Here is a 13870-nt window from a genome sequence, read left to right as displayed (position 1 = left end):
TTTTTGATTCTTGCCCATGATCAATATATCCAAGCTTCCAACCTAAGCTTAGTATAAGGCCAGTGTTTTTCTGAATAAAAAGATAAGTAAAACAATGTGTTAAGCATCTCACATGTTTTTTTTATTTCTGCATTTTTAGGTCTTCAACAATTTAAATGCACCCAGATCTACAATAGTTTGAAATCGTGCACAAAACGTGAGTTTCTTCATCCTGCAAAGAATAAAAATACAAATCTGACCCAGGCAAAAAAAAAGAAAAATCTGAGAAAACTAGTGTTTGTTATTCTATTATCCTTCTAGTTTATCATAATTTATTACCATAGCATAATATACTTTGAAAGACCAACATCTTTTGTAGTCTTGCAGCATTCCCCAGCCCAGCAGTTAAAAAAAATATTTTCTCTATTTAAAACAAACATTGCAAACGTTATCCTCATAATTAGTATGGTCTTTAGTAAATTTGGAAAAAAGAAAAATATTTTTTTTCTTATTCAGACCCACCCGCCCACATCAGAATGCAATACAAAACAAAAGTCAAAATTTGATGATCAAGAACTAAAACTGATAAAACACAGGAATGACAATTACGGTGGTGAGGTGAGACCAAACAATTTCAAATTCATACAATGGCAAACTTTCCAAATTATTCCTGCAATAGACTTCAATTGAGGCCTTGACCCGTTAAAAACCCGTCAAACTCAATGCATTGCTCAAGAAGCACAGCTCCAAATATCATCAATAGATTCTCTTCTTACAAGGAGCCGTTTTAAATAAAAATAAATATATTCAAAAGGGAAGGGAAAGAACAGTCCATCTATCATGTTTAGTGTTTTTTTCTTCATTTTTACATTTTCTAAGAAAAATCTGACATAAAAAACGTTTATGCATTTTCAGATTTTTCTAAAACATTTGAACCTTTATCGATACCATAAAGATATACATTAAAAAAAAAAGAAAAAGAAGAAGTCTTTCGAAATTATTGTAATGGGAATTTCAAAGTTTATAAATAAATAGCATACCGTGATCATGATGACGCCATAGTTACAACCGAGGCGTATCGAACCCAAACAGAGGAGACAGTGAGTTCGTAGTATTTTTGCATGAAGTTCAATAAGGGACCTCTTGGTAAAAAGTCGGGGTGGGGGGCAACATTAGATGCGAATGAGGCTCCTCCATGTCAGTTGGCTGCGAGTCCGGTGGCTTCCGAGGTCAGCCTGTAAAAACAAAAACAGAAAGCTGCAAACTCACCATTTTGAACTGTTTAAGCACGAGAACGCCAGAAGCAAACTTTACCGAGCATTGATCAGGTACTCTGCAAGATTGATGCTGGCGTGGGAGCCGGTGATGGTGACCTGTCTGTCTGTGGAACCCTCCACAGGATTGGCAATTTTTATCTGAGCGCCCGACATCTGACGGATCTCGTTGATCTTGGCGCCCTGACGCCCAATGATGCAGCCGATGAGCTGGGAGAAATAAGAGTAATGTGAGCACAGAGCGACACCCAGGGAAAGACATCGCTTGAGGATCGTGCGACTGAAAACAACTGGGGCTTTACGTCGTTTGGAATGGTGAGCTCATGTGAGCCAGTCTGCGCAGAGGCGTCCATCCCAGCTGCGGAATTGCAAAGAAAGACGGTCACAAAGCGGAACGTATTAGGACCAATCGAAAGCAGCGGCTGCCCACCTACCCTGGAAGCCCTGGTTGCCGTGAGCAATGGGGAAGGGACTCTGCTGCATGGCCAGCTGGTGAAGTTTGGTGAGCTACGGAGCCACCAGAGGGACAGACAGAAATAAAACATACTACTCATATCATGTTGGTGATTACAGCCCGGTGTCAATGAGAGGAACAAATGAAATGGATTATTTCTCCCTGGGTCGTGACACGGATTGATATTGTTTGAAGACGTTAAATGGGACGTGGCAACGTGAGGTGATCGGAAAACTAAGATGAAGCATCTCGGGCGCAAACTTGCAAATATATTGGATCACTTACAGAGGGCCCTTCACTTACATCAGGCTGAGGAATGGCGTGCTGTCCTTGGACAGCATATGCCTGCAAGAAGAGAAAAGCACTTAGGAGGTTGGGACGGTGTCACACGCAGTGTACTTCAATATCCATCAGGGTTCTGTCCTTGAGGTCCTCACATGCACACTACAAAAGTGCTATGAAGGCAACTTTTCCCACAAAGCAAACGGGACTAACAGGCTGACAGGACTGCAAACCCAACAATAAAGTAATTTGAGTCAATTACATTCTAAGCCGACTAGCTGTCCTATGGGTAAAGTTGAGTGCTTTAGGCATGAGTGGAAGGAAGTGTTGCCGCTTTTGTGCTGATGTCGCCATCCAAATGGTCAAACCTTATCGGCTGTGTGAAGTTTTTCAAATATTGTCTCGCTTCATCTGTACTACGAGATGAGCATTTGGGATCCCGAGTTGGAGAACCACTACTGTAGAGAACCAAACAGAGACATTCCTACCTGACCACCTGCAAAGATGACTGGAGAGCCTGAGGGTTTAGGTCGGTATGGGATGGTCACTCCCTTTGGAGGGGACTGAGGAAACGGACACAATTAAAATGATTAAAAATATATACATCAGTAAAACATGGCAGATCTCAAAAAGTTGTTTCACCCTCAAGAGGTGTTACCTCAAGCATGACAACGCAGATCTGCTTGACACACTCAATGATGGACTGCGGAGTCCCTGCAACAGTGATGGCACGTTCTGTTGAGTTGGGCAGCATGTCCCCTGCTACTTGTACCTGAGCTCCTGCTGACTGTGGGTGGACACCAACAATCACATGGAATAAAAAACTTAATGAATTGAGGCACGGTGTCTATCTGAGAAAATCTGGTGTTATCACAATTTAAACGTATTACTTCAGAGGAAATTTGTATAAATCCTCTCAATGATCATTTGCCTCTTATGCAAAACAATTGCAAAGTGCACTGTGATTGGTAGAGGACACTCTTGAGCGGACCAAATGCAATACGAGTTGTCAGATTATGAAGACGCACTTCTCTGATTTCTTTGATCTTGCAGCCCCCTTTGCCGATGAGCGAGCCGCACTGGCTGGCAGGCACAACGAGGCGCATGGTGACTGGTGGTTTGCTGGTGGCTGTACTGTTAGTCATGGAGGTGCTGATGTCCTGAGGGAGAAAGCCACACGCAAGTTGTTCAGCTTTAAGTTCACCGGCGGAATCTCGCCTCATCATCAAACGTAGTTTACGCATCCAAACCTCCTCCAGTTTCTCTATGATCATGGAGAACGCTTTGAAAATGGAGGTGGTGGGTCCTGCCAGGGTTATGATCCTCTCTGGACAGTTCCCCTCAGAGATGTTGATGCGGGCGCCACTCTGCACGTACAGACAAGCCATGCAGCAAATGATGAAGCACAAGTGGAATCATATGACCGCTTTCTTGCATCTTACTTCTTCTCTCATTTTCTTCACTGACTCTCCTTTCTGTTGAGGAGACGAAAATCATTTACATAAACAGGAGTGTGAGAAGTACATAAGATCCATTTAAATGCGCAAAACAACTTACCTTGCCAATGATACTTCCAACCTCCTACGGAATAAACACACAAAAAGTAAATTATAAGCGCACAAATGGGACAATGGGTAGCTCTTAAAAAAATCTCCAGCCACAACTCACCTTTCCATGCATGAGTAACCTGATAGTTAAGGTGACATTAAGTCCTCCTTCAACGAGACTTGAGTCCATTGATGCAGCTGGATGTGATATACACGAGTGAATCTTTGGTCACAGGCCAAGTGCCTGCAAAAGCGTGGAAAACAGCAATGTCAAAGACAATTCAAGCAGCTGAAGCTGTGTAAGAAGTTGAAGTGTTTCTTTACGAAGATGTGTAGATGTGCGATGCTGCATAGTCATGACAAAGTACTTCTGCAGCACTTTGCAACCGCGAATGACGGAGATAGATACATTTGACTGCTGTACTGTATTTCGCATTCGACTGGCGCGAGTCCACCCATTCACGGCAGTACAATGACCCACTGTCTACGTGGGGCGCCGGCTATTTCATGGTACCGAGAAGCAGAAGCGACATATGCTACTAGTACTATCCGGTTATTGCAAGTGTCAAAGATTGTTTTATCACCTGGGATTCGAATGCGTTCGTGCCAAGAGCTTCTTAGCAGGCAGCAGGGGGCTCCGAATAGGAAGCTAACACCTCCACTTAAAAGGTAAGTCTACATCACAATCTGTCTGTCACGCAAGCAGACGGCAGATGGAAGTACGACACCATACTATACAAACTGGATTCCAATTAACATTATGCCTTACTTCACAAAAGATTATTTGGCTTTTATGACAATATCATACCAACAAAATATCAAGAGCGGCGGCGACAAGCTAGCACGCTCGATCGGCTAGTTAGCATAACCGGTAATTTTCCATCCGGCTTGCTAGCTTAAACGTCGCCTCATCCAGGAAATAGTCACAACCCGCGGCCTTCAAAAGCAATGGGGAGCAGCGACTTCTCGCTGTCCTTCAGTCTACCTAGCAAAGCTAAAGGGAAAAGAGCGCCCAAACGCACATTCTGCCGCCGCGTTTGGATCTCTTACCCGAACCGTCCGTCGACGTATGTCCAGGGGGTGGGTAGGGTGACAAGGGAAGAAGGGGGAGAGGTTCGGGAGGGACTTTGAAAAGGATCCGGGGAAGAGGGAAAAGACGCCGTGCTTCGATGGGACTCCACTCTTCCGCTTCGCACAAAAGCCAGACTGAATTCAACTCTGACCTCTCACGGCCACGCCCCTCGCGTGCGCTACTTCCACTGACAGAAAAAATACACAACTTCGCTATTTTTCTCCAAACTGAAAAGACGGGTACAATGAATAGTTTGTATTTAAAAAGTAAATAAATAAAAATGCAAGTGTATTTTAACTTCATGGGTTTCCACACTTGAAAAGGAAGGACTTGACCAGACTGGGATTTCAGTCTTTGTTCGGGTTTTTATTGAGTGAAACAATCAAGGTGAAAAACCTTTGAGACATACAAAAATTGATGAGTTTAAATAAAAAGGTACAATATTTTTCCAAATAAAACAATGCAGCTTAGTGCTCTTTACACAAATAATGTAGATAAAGTTCAGTCGACCTATTAACTAAAGTGCATTCAAGTAGATTAACTATTTGTAATTAAATTAAGGAATGTATAAATAAGGCATTGAAACAGAAACCCAGGTTTTAAAATGCCGGCCTTTACCTTATTTTTAAATCACAATTATTTTACTCAATTGTAAGCAAGATCACTTTACTTTTATTTTGACATAAATACTTTCCCTCAATTAAATAAAAGCATTCCAGCCTTTTTACTGAAAGAAAAAGTCTTAAACATAAAGTGATCCTTTCAGACAAAAGTCAATAAACAACTTTTTCATAAAGACAACACATTTTCCAGACCAACTGTAATGCAGTCAGTGAAACGGTTAACTAAATGAGTCCAGTTGAGAACTGTGAGCTCACCTGGAGTCCCTTTGGTCTCCTCTTCCCATGAGTTTTTCCTTTCTCCGTGGAGCTCAGTGCAGTTTGCTGCTACTGCTGTGTTGCTCGCTGATCGAAAGGATTGTGTTGTTTGCTGCTGCTGCTGCTGCTCACTGGACAAGAAGTTTGTGTTGCTTGCATCTTATGAATTCTGGTGTGTGCACGTTCCCAATCGGGATAAATTGCGCTCAAATATTGAGGCGCTCTGTGGAGCTCCACTGCGTGCTGCGCGTTCACGTCGTACACCTGCAGTGACCCCTTGTGGTCACATGTACCCTCAGACAGGTGTTCACCTCCCAGGTCGCCGCAACAAAAAATAATAATAAATATACATAAGAAGTTAGTTTTTTCATATTAGTACTAAATTGTATTTAAATTACTGTTATACAGTAACATAATTACAGCACTTTAACCACAACCATTATGATAAACTTATATATTTTTTAAAACACTGATCAACGCATTCGTGACCGGTGTACATAAACGTGAGTTGATCAATGCTGTTGGAAACCAGTGCACATATTTTACACAAATAGTTTTCCCATAAAAAATTAACATGCATATATAATAAATTAGAAATGGCGACTTCCATAATTGCAGTTCAATTTTGTCCTTGCTAAAGGTAAATAGGAAGCCGCTAGATGGCAGAATTATACCAATAGGCAGGGAGTCATATTTGCTATATAATAAATAGACAGTTGCGTGACCAATCTCTATTCAATTGGCCTTCTCTATACTCATGGTCAGAGGGACTGGGGTATTTTAAATATGAATTGGGCAAAATGTACCTTCAGGCTTTGGTCATCGGTGCCATTTGTCGTCATTCAAAAGTAGTTTTGCTGATGCAGAAACAACCAGTCTCTCGATATTCGACCTTTGGCCTGCAAATAATACAATCTGCTTTCCTATTCATTTCTTGATTGATGACTTTAGAATTCACGATAGATTGTTTTGCTTAGTTGGCCATTGTTTTTGGTTATTTCCCTCTTGTTTCCCTCTTGTTTGGCATTCTGCTGTAATGAAGGAAATTGATTGTCAGATGATGCTAACTTGAATCAGAAGAATAGAAACACAGGGCTCGATAGTAAAATCTGCAGAATCACATTGTCGTATCAAGCTATTTATGAACTTTGAAAAAAAAAGGATTTCCAAATGGAACAGTATAGCCCTGTGACCATGTTTTCATGGTCTGCTTGCCATATATTCTGCCTGACTGCGCTCAGCACATGTTCATTAATCTGGTGCACATCAGAGCACCCACAATGCAATCAGTCAATGGCCAGCCTATTAAAATAAAAAAATATTCCCCATAATCACACTTTTGTATAAGGTAAAGCAAACATTTCTATATGCCTCCATTTCACTCTAGTGTTTACATTTTTATTTTTTCCCCTTTGCAAAGCCAAGGCAGTAGATGCTAGAGATTATTTTTGCTAAACCATCTGCGGAGCTGCATGATTGTTGCCTGCCTTCTGTTGTCAGTGGATTCATATACAGATTGGTCCCAACTAAAGAAATGTGTTTGCTCACTTCTCAGATAAATGTACAGCAGTTTTTAATTAATGGGTGCAATAGAATAATGGAGGCTCTTCAGTTTTTCCATTGTTTTGCTTTGCCTTTCATGTGCTTCTTCATAGCGTGTGCCTGTTCTTAAATAACTGTCTGCGTACTTATCTCACAATTTTTTTTTTTTTGCTCCATTACACTTATCCATACTCTGTTGTACTCCCACAACAATGTAAAACCTCCTTGAGTTTCCTGTTTTTCTCCTTGACTTCTTTTATCCACAATACTGCCTAGCGCTCTTACTGGCTCTCCTCTCCCTTCTTTCTTCTACTACTGAGTGCTCATTGATTAGGGCACATGAAATGCATGATGAAATGCCACTCGCCCACCTAACATCCTCTTGTCAGTGGCCCCTGACAACCCACTCTCTCTGTGTATTCCAAATGGCATGTTCAGAGTAATATTGTCGTGTGAAAAGAGATGGGCAAATGATCCTGTGTCATATAGAAGACCACAGAAAACATCTCTGAGATCAAGTGCTATTTATTCACTTTGGTTAATTTTTTTTTCATCTGTTAAAGCAATGACAGTGAGAAACTGGATGACAAACTCAAATTGAGAAATGTTTCCAATTAGTCACCTCATTAATGAACATGAAGAATATTGCTTTAAAGATGAAAGGTCTCCCAAAAAAATAGATGCACTATGGAGGATTAATTTAACTCATAATATAACTCATAATTTAACACAAATTGTTCACACTACACAGTGAAGATGTTTCCCACTTGTGTGTGCAGTAGGATGGAGTTTGTGTTTTTGCTCGAGCCGTGGGCATATCTACAGACTTGTTAACGCCCCCAAATTAGAATGAATTCTCTCTGCAGGGGGGCAACTGCGATGTCACAACCCTTCCACAGCCATAGAATCCCCAGAGGGTCACAGTGATGAGGGCAATGTTTTTTCCGTTAACTGTCCAGACGGAAAGCAGAAAAGATGCAGCAGCACCGTGACGCACCGCGGCAATGGGATGAAGGACTTTCACAAATAGGTTTCTCCCGCAGAGACAAATAATTGGTATGGTATCTCGGGGGCACAAGGATGAGGAACCGCCTGGATTTTAACGTCAATTATGTCAATCCTGGAAGAAGAGAAATTACATGCCAGTGGGAATAACACACACACACACACACACACACACACACACACACACACACACACACACACACACACACACACACACACACACACACACACTGAAACTTGGTTTGCTAAGATGCGCCGAGGGAAGCCTGTATGTTTTCATCAGACTGGTAACTTTGCCATAGTGACGTGGATATTTTTTATTTTATTTTTTTGAAAGACGAAAGCCATTGGCCGGCTTTTTACACCCCTTAGGATATGCACTCTTGGATCAGATACACTGTTACAGTATTAGTCATGGTGTTATCCAATCATCCAAGCCACCCTTTGTTCCTGGATTTTACTCCGCTATTCAAAAAATTGTCCGATTTATGTACTTGATGCTGCATGCATTCATGCCTTTGAAACATTTGACTGGCCTGGATTCACTCAAGGGTACCAAAGATAAGGATTTATAAAGGGAGTTCAACACAGTACAACTTGTGTAAACTGACGATAGGTCATGAGTTGCTTTGGTGTTGTGCTCAGCAACCAATATTTGGTCAAAGAGGAACTCAAGTAAGCGCTAATTGAGACGTCAAAAGGCAAACGTGTATCATTCGACATAACTTGACAGCATTTGACATCATACATTCATAATGTTGTGATCACTAACATTGTGGAATAAATATGAAACCATTTCATGTCACGTATTTTTTGGGGGAATAATATCTGTCTTTACACTGCATTCACTCATTTTAAAATGCCAATTAAAAAGATAGCACATTTATTTCATGCAGCACTTGAACTTGCAAAAAGTGACTCGAGCATCTCATCTTAACAAAGACAGAGAACACAGTCAAATATGCGAGTTTTTCTTCCTCCGGAATGTTTAGAGTGCTTCTACATTGTCCATACTGGCACTTTGTTGGTGTGGCTGAATCATCCAAGATGAGCTCTCTCTGATCGACTTGCTGATAAAACACGCACGCGTGGTGTGATTCATCCACTGTGAAACCGTCATTATGACTCCGTTGGGTTGATTTCGGGGGCCGAGTCGTGGGCCCTCGGACGCCCCCACCCCACCCCCACCCGCAGCGCACTCATCCCACGTCTCGTCGGAGTAAAAGGCTGCTGCATCAGCGGCAGCCTCCCAACAGTGCTCCCCGTGCCGCCATGGAGCTTGTGCGCCGCTGAGCCGCATCCAGCGGAGGGCGGCTCGATAGAGTGACTCTTGCGTTTTTCCACGCCGTGATACTGGGGCGTGTTGTTTACCTTGTAGAGATAGAAAGAGTCGCTTGGCGGAGATTTGCTCGACATGCAAGAGGAGGATAACTATTGGCGTGTGACAGGCAGCAACATCTGCAGCTCATCGCAATAAAAGGTAAGCAAGGTACGCTTGCTGTTTTCACGCCAGGCGTTGCGCCTTTCGGTCATTTAAAACAAGCCCCCGATGATCGATGGGAGCTCAGCAGGCTGCATTATTACGTCGACCGGCCACCGACTGACGATTTCCCGTTTCGAATAAGTCACCGTCTTCGAGTATAGGAGCGCGCAAGATGCAGAGACTTGTAGGTGCGTGTGACGCCGACAGCCTGTTTGCATGATCCTGGCAAGTAAGGTTCAGCTCAGGATGCCTATGGAGTACAAATATGCTCCTCGGAACCTCAGCCCAGTCTATGGATTGAGGCAAATATCTGCATGGGAGACGTTCGCAACATGCGTGTGTGGCCTCGAGGCAAGTTTTGGAAAGGCGCAGTGATGCAGGTTTCTGTGATTGCACAACTTGATGCAGAATTTGAGATAATAAAATAAAATGAATCAACTTGCCTTTCAAAGTTTATTTCCTGGGGAGATTAGATTTTTTTTTTTAGTTTGCCTGGTCCTGCATGCCTGGGTTGATTCATATCAGCACTCGCCTCCTCTGCTGTTGTTGACGAGGCTGCATTGTGTTGATCGATAGCCTGTTTGGATCGAGGCCTGTGTTTCACTTGTTGTCAAACAGCAATCTCGACAATTAAAAGCTCGTGTTTGTTAGTGGAAGATTGATTAATGATTCATCGGCAGGATGGGACCGCAAACCTGTGGATGGCGCACAGAGGGGGGGGGGGGGGGGGGGGGGGGGGGAGTCAGCCTCCGAGACACCTTGAATGACTGGCAGCTGAAGATTTGCTCTTTCTGACAAATATAACCTGGTCTGGTTTCAGAATCTATACATGGAGGCAAGATGCATTTGCAATAAATGATAGTTGAGATTGAAATTATTATATGTACTATTTTATGTATTATTTTGTTCTTTTTGTTTACAGCTAGTACAAATGTATCAACACTGTGATGATGCATTTTGACAAGTTAACTATATGAATGACCAGATTTAAAAACTACAGTTATGTTGTTTTGGGTGGCAATACGTTTACCAAATTTATTTGAGCGTGTAAATGAATGAATAAGAAGCATTATTACCTTTGTCCACTTTGTAGGATGTGGCTTTTTGAAGTTCAGTCAATTTCACATGCATTGGTTTGCCACATCAAATATGGCGGACACGCTGATATGCAGAAAAGCAAACCAAAATGGACTCTGTATACATTTCTATGCTCCAGGTTTATGCAAGGACGTTGTCGTTGAGGCGTGCCAGAAGTTGTCAAAATAACAAGAGGTAGCCACTTTTGCATGTACTGTAAGTAGATACTGTAGATACTAAATCGTCCACCCTCAGACTGTGCAGGGCCAACCTATCCCAGATGACCTTGGGTGGGACATATAGCTACAGGCTGTCAGTCAAGCATAGAGGAGAAAAGAAAAAAAATGCCGCCAGAAAAGGCATCATACAGTCTATTGAAATAATCCTGATGATGAGGAGAACATACAATTGTCACTAGAAAGGCACAGATGCTCTACTTTTGACCCTTTTCCCCCTGAAAGCAAAAGTGTGTCTCATAAGGGCGGAGGAATTTTTTTTTTTTTAACAGAGTGTTACAATATTGTGTGTCTGACCTACTGTCTTAGAACATTATAAGGCCTTCTCATACACTTTGTGACTGCCCTTGCTGGGGCACATTAATCGCATCATGAGATGCAGAAGAATGTCGCTAAAGCTAACTGTCTTATTTGCATATCTTTCCCCCTTATCTTGTCTTCTGTCTTGGCTGTGTAACGCCACGACATACACAACAGAGAGAAGCCTCTGTTGTCCCTTGTGTTCAATATTTCAGCCAGGTTATACCTGTTAAATCATAGGTGGTGCAATGCAATGCAAAACTCTCTGTGGAGCTTTATAGTAGCGTGCAATCGCACGCAAGAGCCGCATTGGGAATTTCTGTTGAATATCTATGACTGATGCGTTTGCTGCATGTTAAGCCCCGACTTAGATATAAAACAGTTCAAATACATTCGATGTATCATGTCAAGCTGTTGTTCCTCCACGTTTACCATAGCAACAAGGCCTCGGTGTAACTTGAGTTCAGCCTTGTGCGTAGACTTGTGTGTACACTTCCTCCTTACCACTGTTAGAAGTGTCTTACTGCTCCATCTGTTCAGCTATTGTCTCATTGTCACCTTCTCAATTTTTTAGTTGAGAGGCCTGAAGTGGAGAACCAAATGGTGAGGTCTCATCTTTTAAAGAGGGTGGCATTTTTTGTTGTATACATCTTGACCGGTCGGTTTAATGCTGCTTGTCATTGTGCAAGTCAAGTAAAAATTTTTTTTCGAAAATTGTATTCAAAACCAAGCAGTTATTCAAACTTAAAACTTTCTTTTGAATCAACAAGTACTTACTGATATGTTGAGAAGCATCACCATGAACACAGTCACGAGACAGTAAATGTAAACAAAGTTAAAGTGATATATACATAGAATTACTGACATGCTAGTTTCTGTAACCTAACTTGGCTAGCCTGGGTATACTCCTAAAGTTAACCCAAGTGAATATAAAATGCAAGTGTTAAATGATGATTTAATCTAATAATTAAAAATAATCAAAGCTACCTGGCCCTATGTGGGAAAAAAAAATACTTGGCCCCTTGTTGAATCAAGAAAAAGACCATCATGCCAGCAGTAGTGTAATGGACTGGGGCTACTTTGCTACTTCAGGATCTGGATGACATACTCTGATTGATAGAACCATCAATCTTGCTCTTTACCAGAAAATCCTGAGGGAGACTATTTGGTTATCTGTTCATGAGCTTAAGATGAAGTTCTGCAGCAGGTGAACGATACAAACAACACCTGTAAGTCAACTTCTGTCCATAAAAAGGCCATACGGGCTGGAAAACCCTCCAGTGTCGCTGGACAGAAGCAATTCTGGAAGAAAGAGTAGGTCAAAAATATCTCCACAGAGTTATGAAATACTTTTCACCAGGTATAGAATATATATCCGTTGTTGCTGCTGAGGTTGAAGCAACCACTTATTACAGAACATTTAGGGGTACTTATTTGCACAGGGCCTGGTAGCTTTGAAATTTCTTTTCCCCTTAAAAATAACATCACCATTCAAAACTATTATTACTATTATTTTGAGTACCTTACAAATACTTTCTCACAGCCCTGCATTTGTGTGTGCCACTGCCCGGCGGTAACTAAAGTCTGATGTCATCGCAGAGCCAATGACCTTTCCCGCTTTCCTGCCAACAGATCACCATGCTCGGCTAACTTCCTTCATTTGAGCGTGTATGAGAACAATAACAGTGGACCAAGGACAAATAAAAGCATACAAGGGCACCCTTATGTAACATTATAGAACAATTTGACTTTTAAAATAAGTGCTTCAAAACAAGTTGCTGATAAAGAGAAAACTGTCATTGACAAAGTGACCCCCCCGATCACCTTATTTTGCGGTCGATAATAGAGGAAAAGCAATCACTCCCCGTGATGTTAGCATTAGCACCTGTGCTAATGGTTCTCTTTTGTGTAGTAACTACAAAATTAAACACGAAAATAATTCAACAATATTTTTTAAGAATAGATCAATGAAATGCACCTGGTTTATTCTCCCCCCCCTTCCCACACACACACACACACACACACACACACACACTGTGTTTGTCATTTCAAGCCATTTCCTGGGCTGCCTCACTGTACAGATCTTCTGACACAAATTTGCATGTTAAATCAAATGCTCCTCGCTAGGGACAAATACATCAGTGTGCTGCAATTGTGAAATTCTGTCCCTCGGTGATTAATTATGTCTCGTGTGTCCATTGAGAGGGAGATCCTTGTAACAGATGTTTATTCATTTCACTTTCTCTGTGGCGCTCCAAATGATAATCGTTTCCTCAGTCGGTAATGTGCTGCAGAAAAACAGAAATACAAATTAAATGCAAATATGAAAACAGATGAATGGGAAATGTAGCTATTTGCTCCGCTTGCAGTTTACAAATAAATAGCCCTAAAATGATTTCATTATATAACCAACGGGCGAAACAGGCTTGAGGGAGAAGTTGCGCAACATGACTGAGGGGCAATTGTTGTGTCAAAGAAAAAGATAAGCAACGCTAAAGGATGCAGGGAGATCCTTAAAGCTTGGGGATATTTTATTTTGCGACTAAAAAGAGAATTTATGTAACCCTCACTTAGATTTCCTGGGCAGTACTTGCTGATTGTGTCTGTGGGTGTTTGTGTATGTAAAAAAATATTTTTATTTGCAAGTTGCGATAGTCTCACGATAACAATATGGAGTCACTATGCATAGACATGAGTCTTGATGGTCAGTCAGAGATCAGATCTGAGCTTGCTGAAGATTA

General features: G+C 41.8%; 2 protein-coding genes across 7 annotated transcripts in view; one reads left to right on the top strand and one right to left on the bottom strand.

Moving 5' to 3' along the window:
- Window positions 1-99: 99 nt before the first annotated feature.
- On the bottom strand, window positions 100-4754 carry pcbp2 (poly(rC) binding protein 2). 2 transcript variants are annotated; one of them, XM_088368152.1, is made up of 13 exons: window positions 4587-4754; window positions 3658-3780; window positions 3547-3570; window positions 3432-3464; window positions 3240-3356; window positions 3018-3149; window positions 2648-2776; window positions 2478-2552; window positions 1993-2052; window positions 1688-1760; window positions 1556-1611; window positions 1294-1463; window positions 100-1214 (listed from the first exon to the last, which is right to left on the bottom strand). In XM_088368152.1, the coding sequence occupies exons 2-13, from the start codon at window positions 3724-3726 to the stop codon at window positions 1178-1180; spliced, it is 975 nt and encodes a 324-aa protein (XP_088224278.1). In that variant the 5' UTR covers window positions 3727-3780; window positions 4587-4754; the 3' UTR covers window positions 100-1177. The 2 variants fall into 2 exon arrangements, with proteins under 2 accessions (XP_088224278.1, XP_088224281.1); XM_088368155.1 differs by having other exon boundaries at window positions 2011-2052; window positions 4587-4753.
- Window positions 4755-9275: 4521 nt separating this feature from the next.
- dlgap4a (discs, large (Drosophila) homolog-associated protein 4a) overlaps window positions 9276-13870 on the top strand; it is a 40875-nt gene continuing 36280 nt past the window's right edge. For all 5 annotated transcript variants that reach the window (XM_088368921.1, XM_088368924.1, XM_088368923.1 and 2 more), the window contains exon 1: window positions 9276-9513. The gene's annotated coding sequence lies outside the window, so the exon portion shown is untranslated. The remainder of the gene's footprint in view (window positions 9514-13870) is intronic.

Source organism: Syngnathus floridae, chromosome 2 (genome assembly GCF_059516105.1).
Source record: "Syngnathus floridae isolate MCC-2025c chromosome 2, RoL_Sflo_1.0, whole genome shotgun sequence".
Classification (NCBI taxonomy): domain Eukaryota; kingdom Metazoa; phylum Chordata; class Actinopteri; order Syngnathiformes; family Syngnathidae; genus Syngnathus; species Syngnathus floridae.
This window is presented reverse-complemented; position numbering and strand designations above follow the sequence as displayed.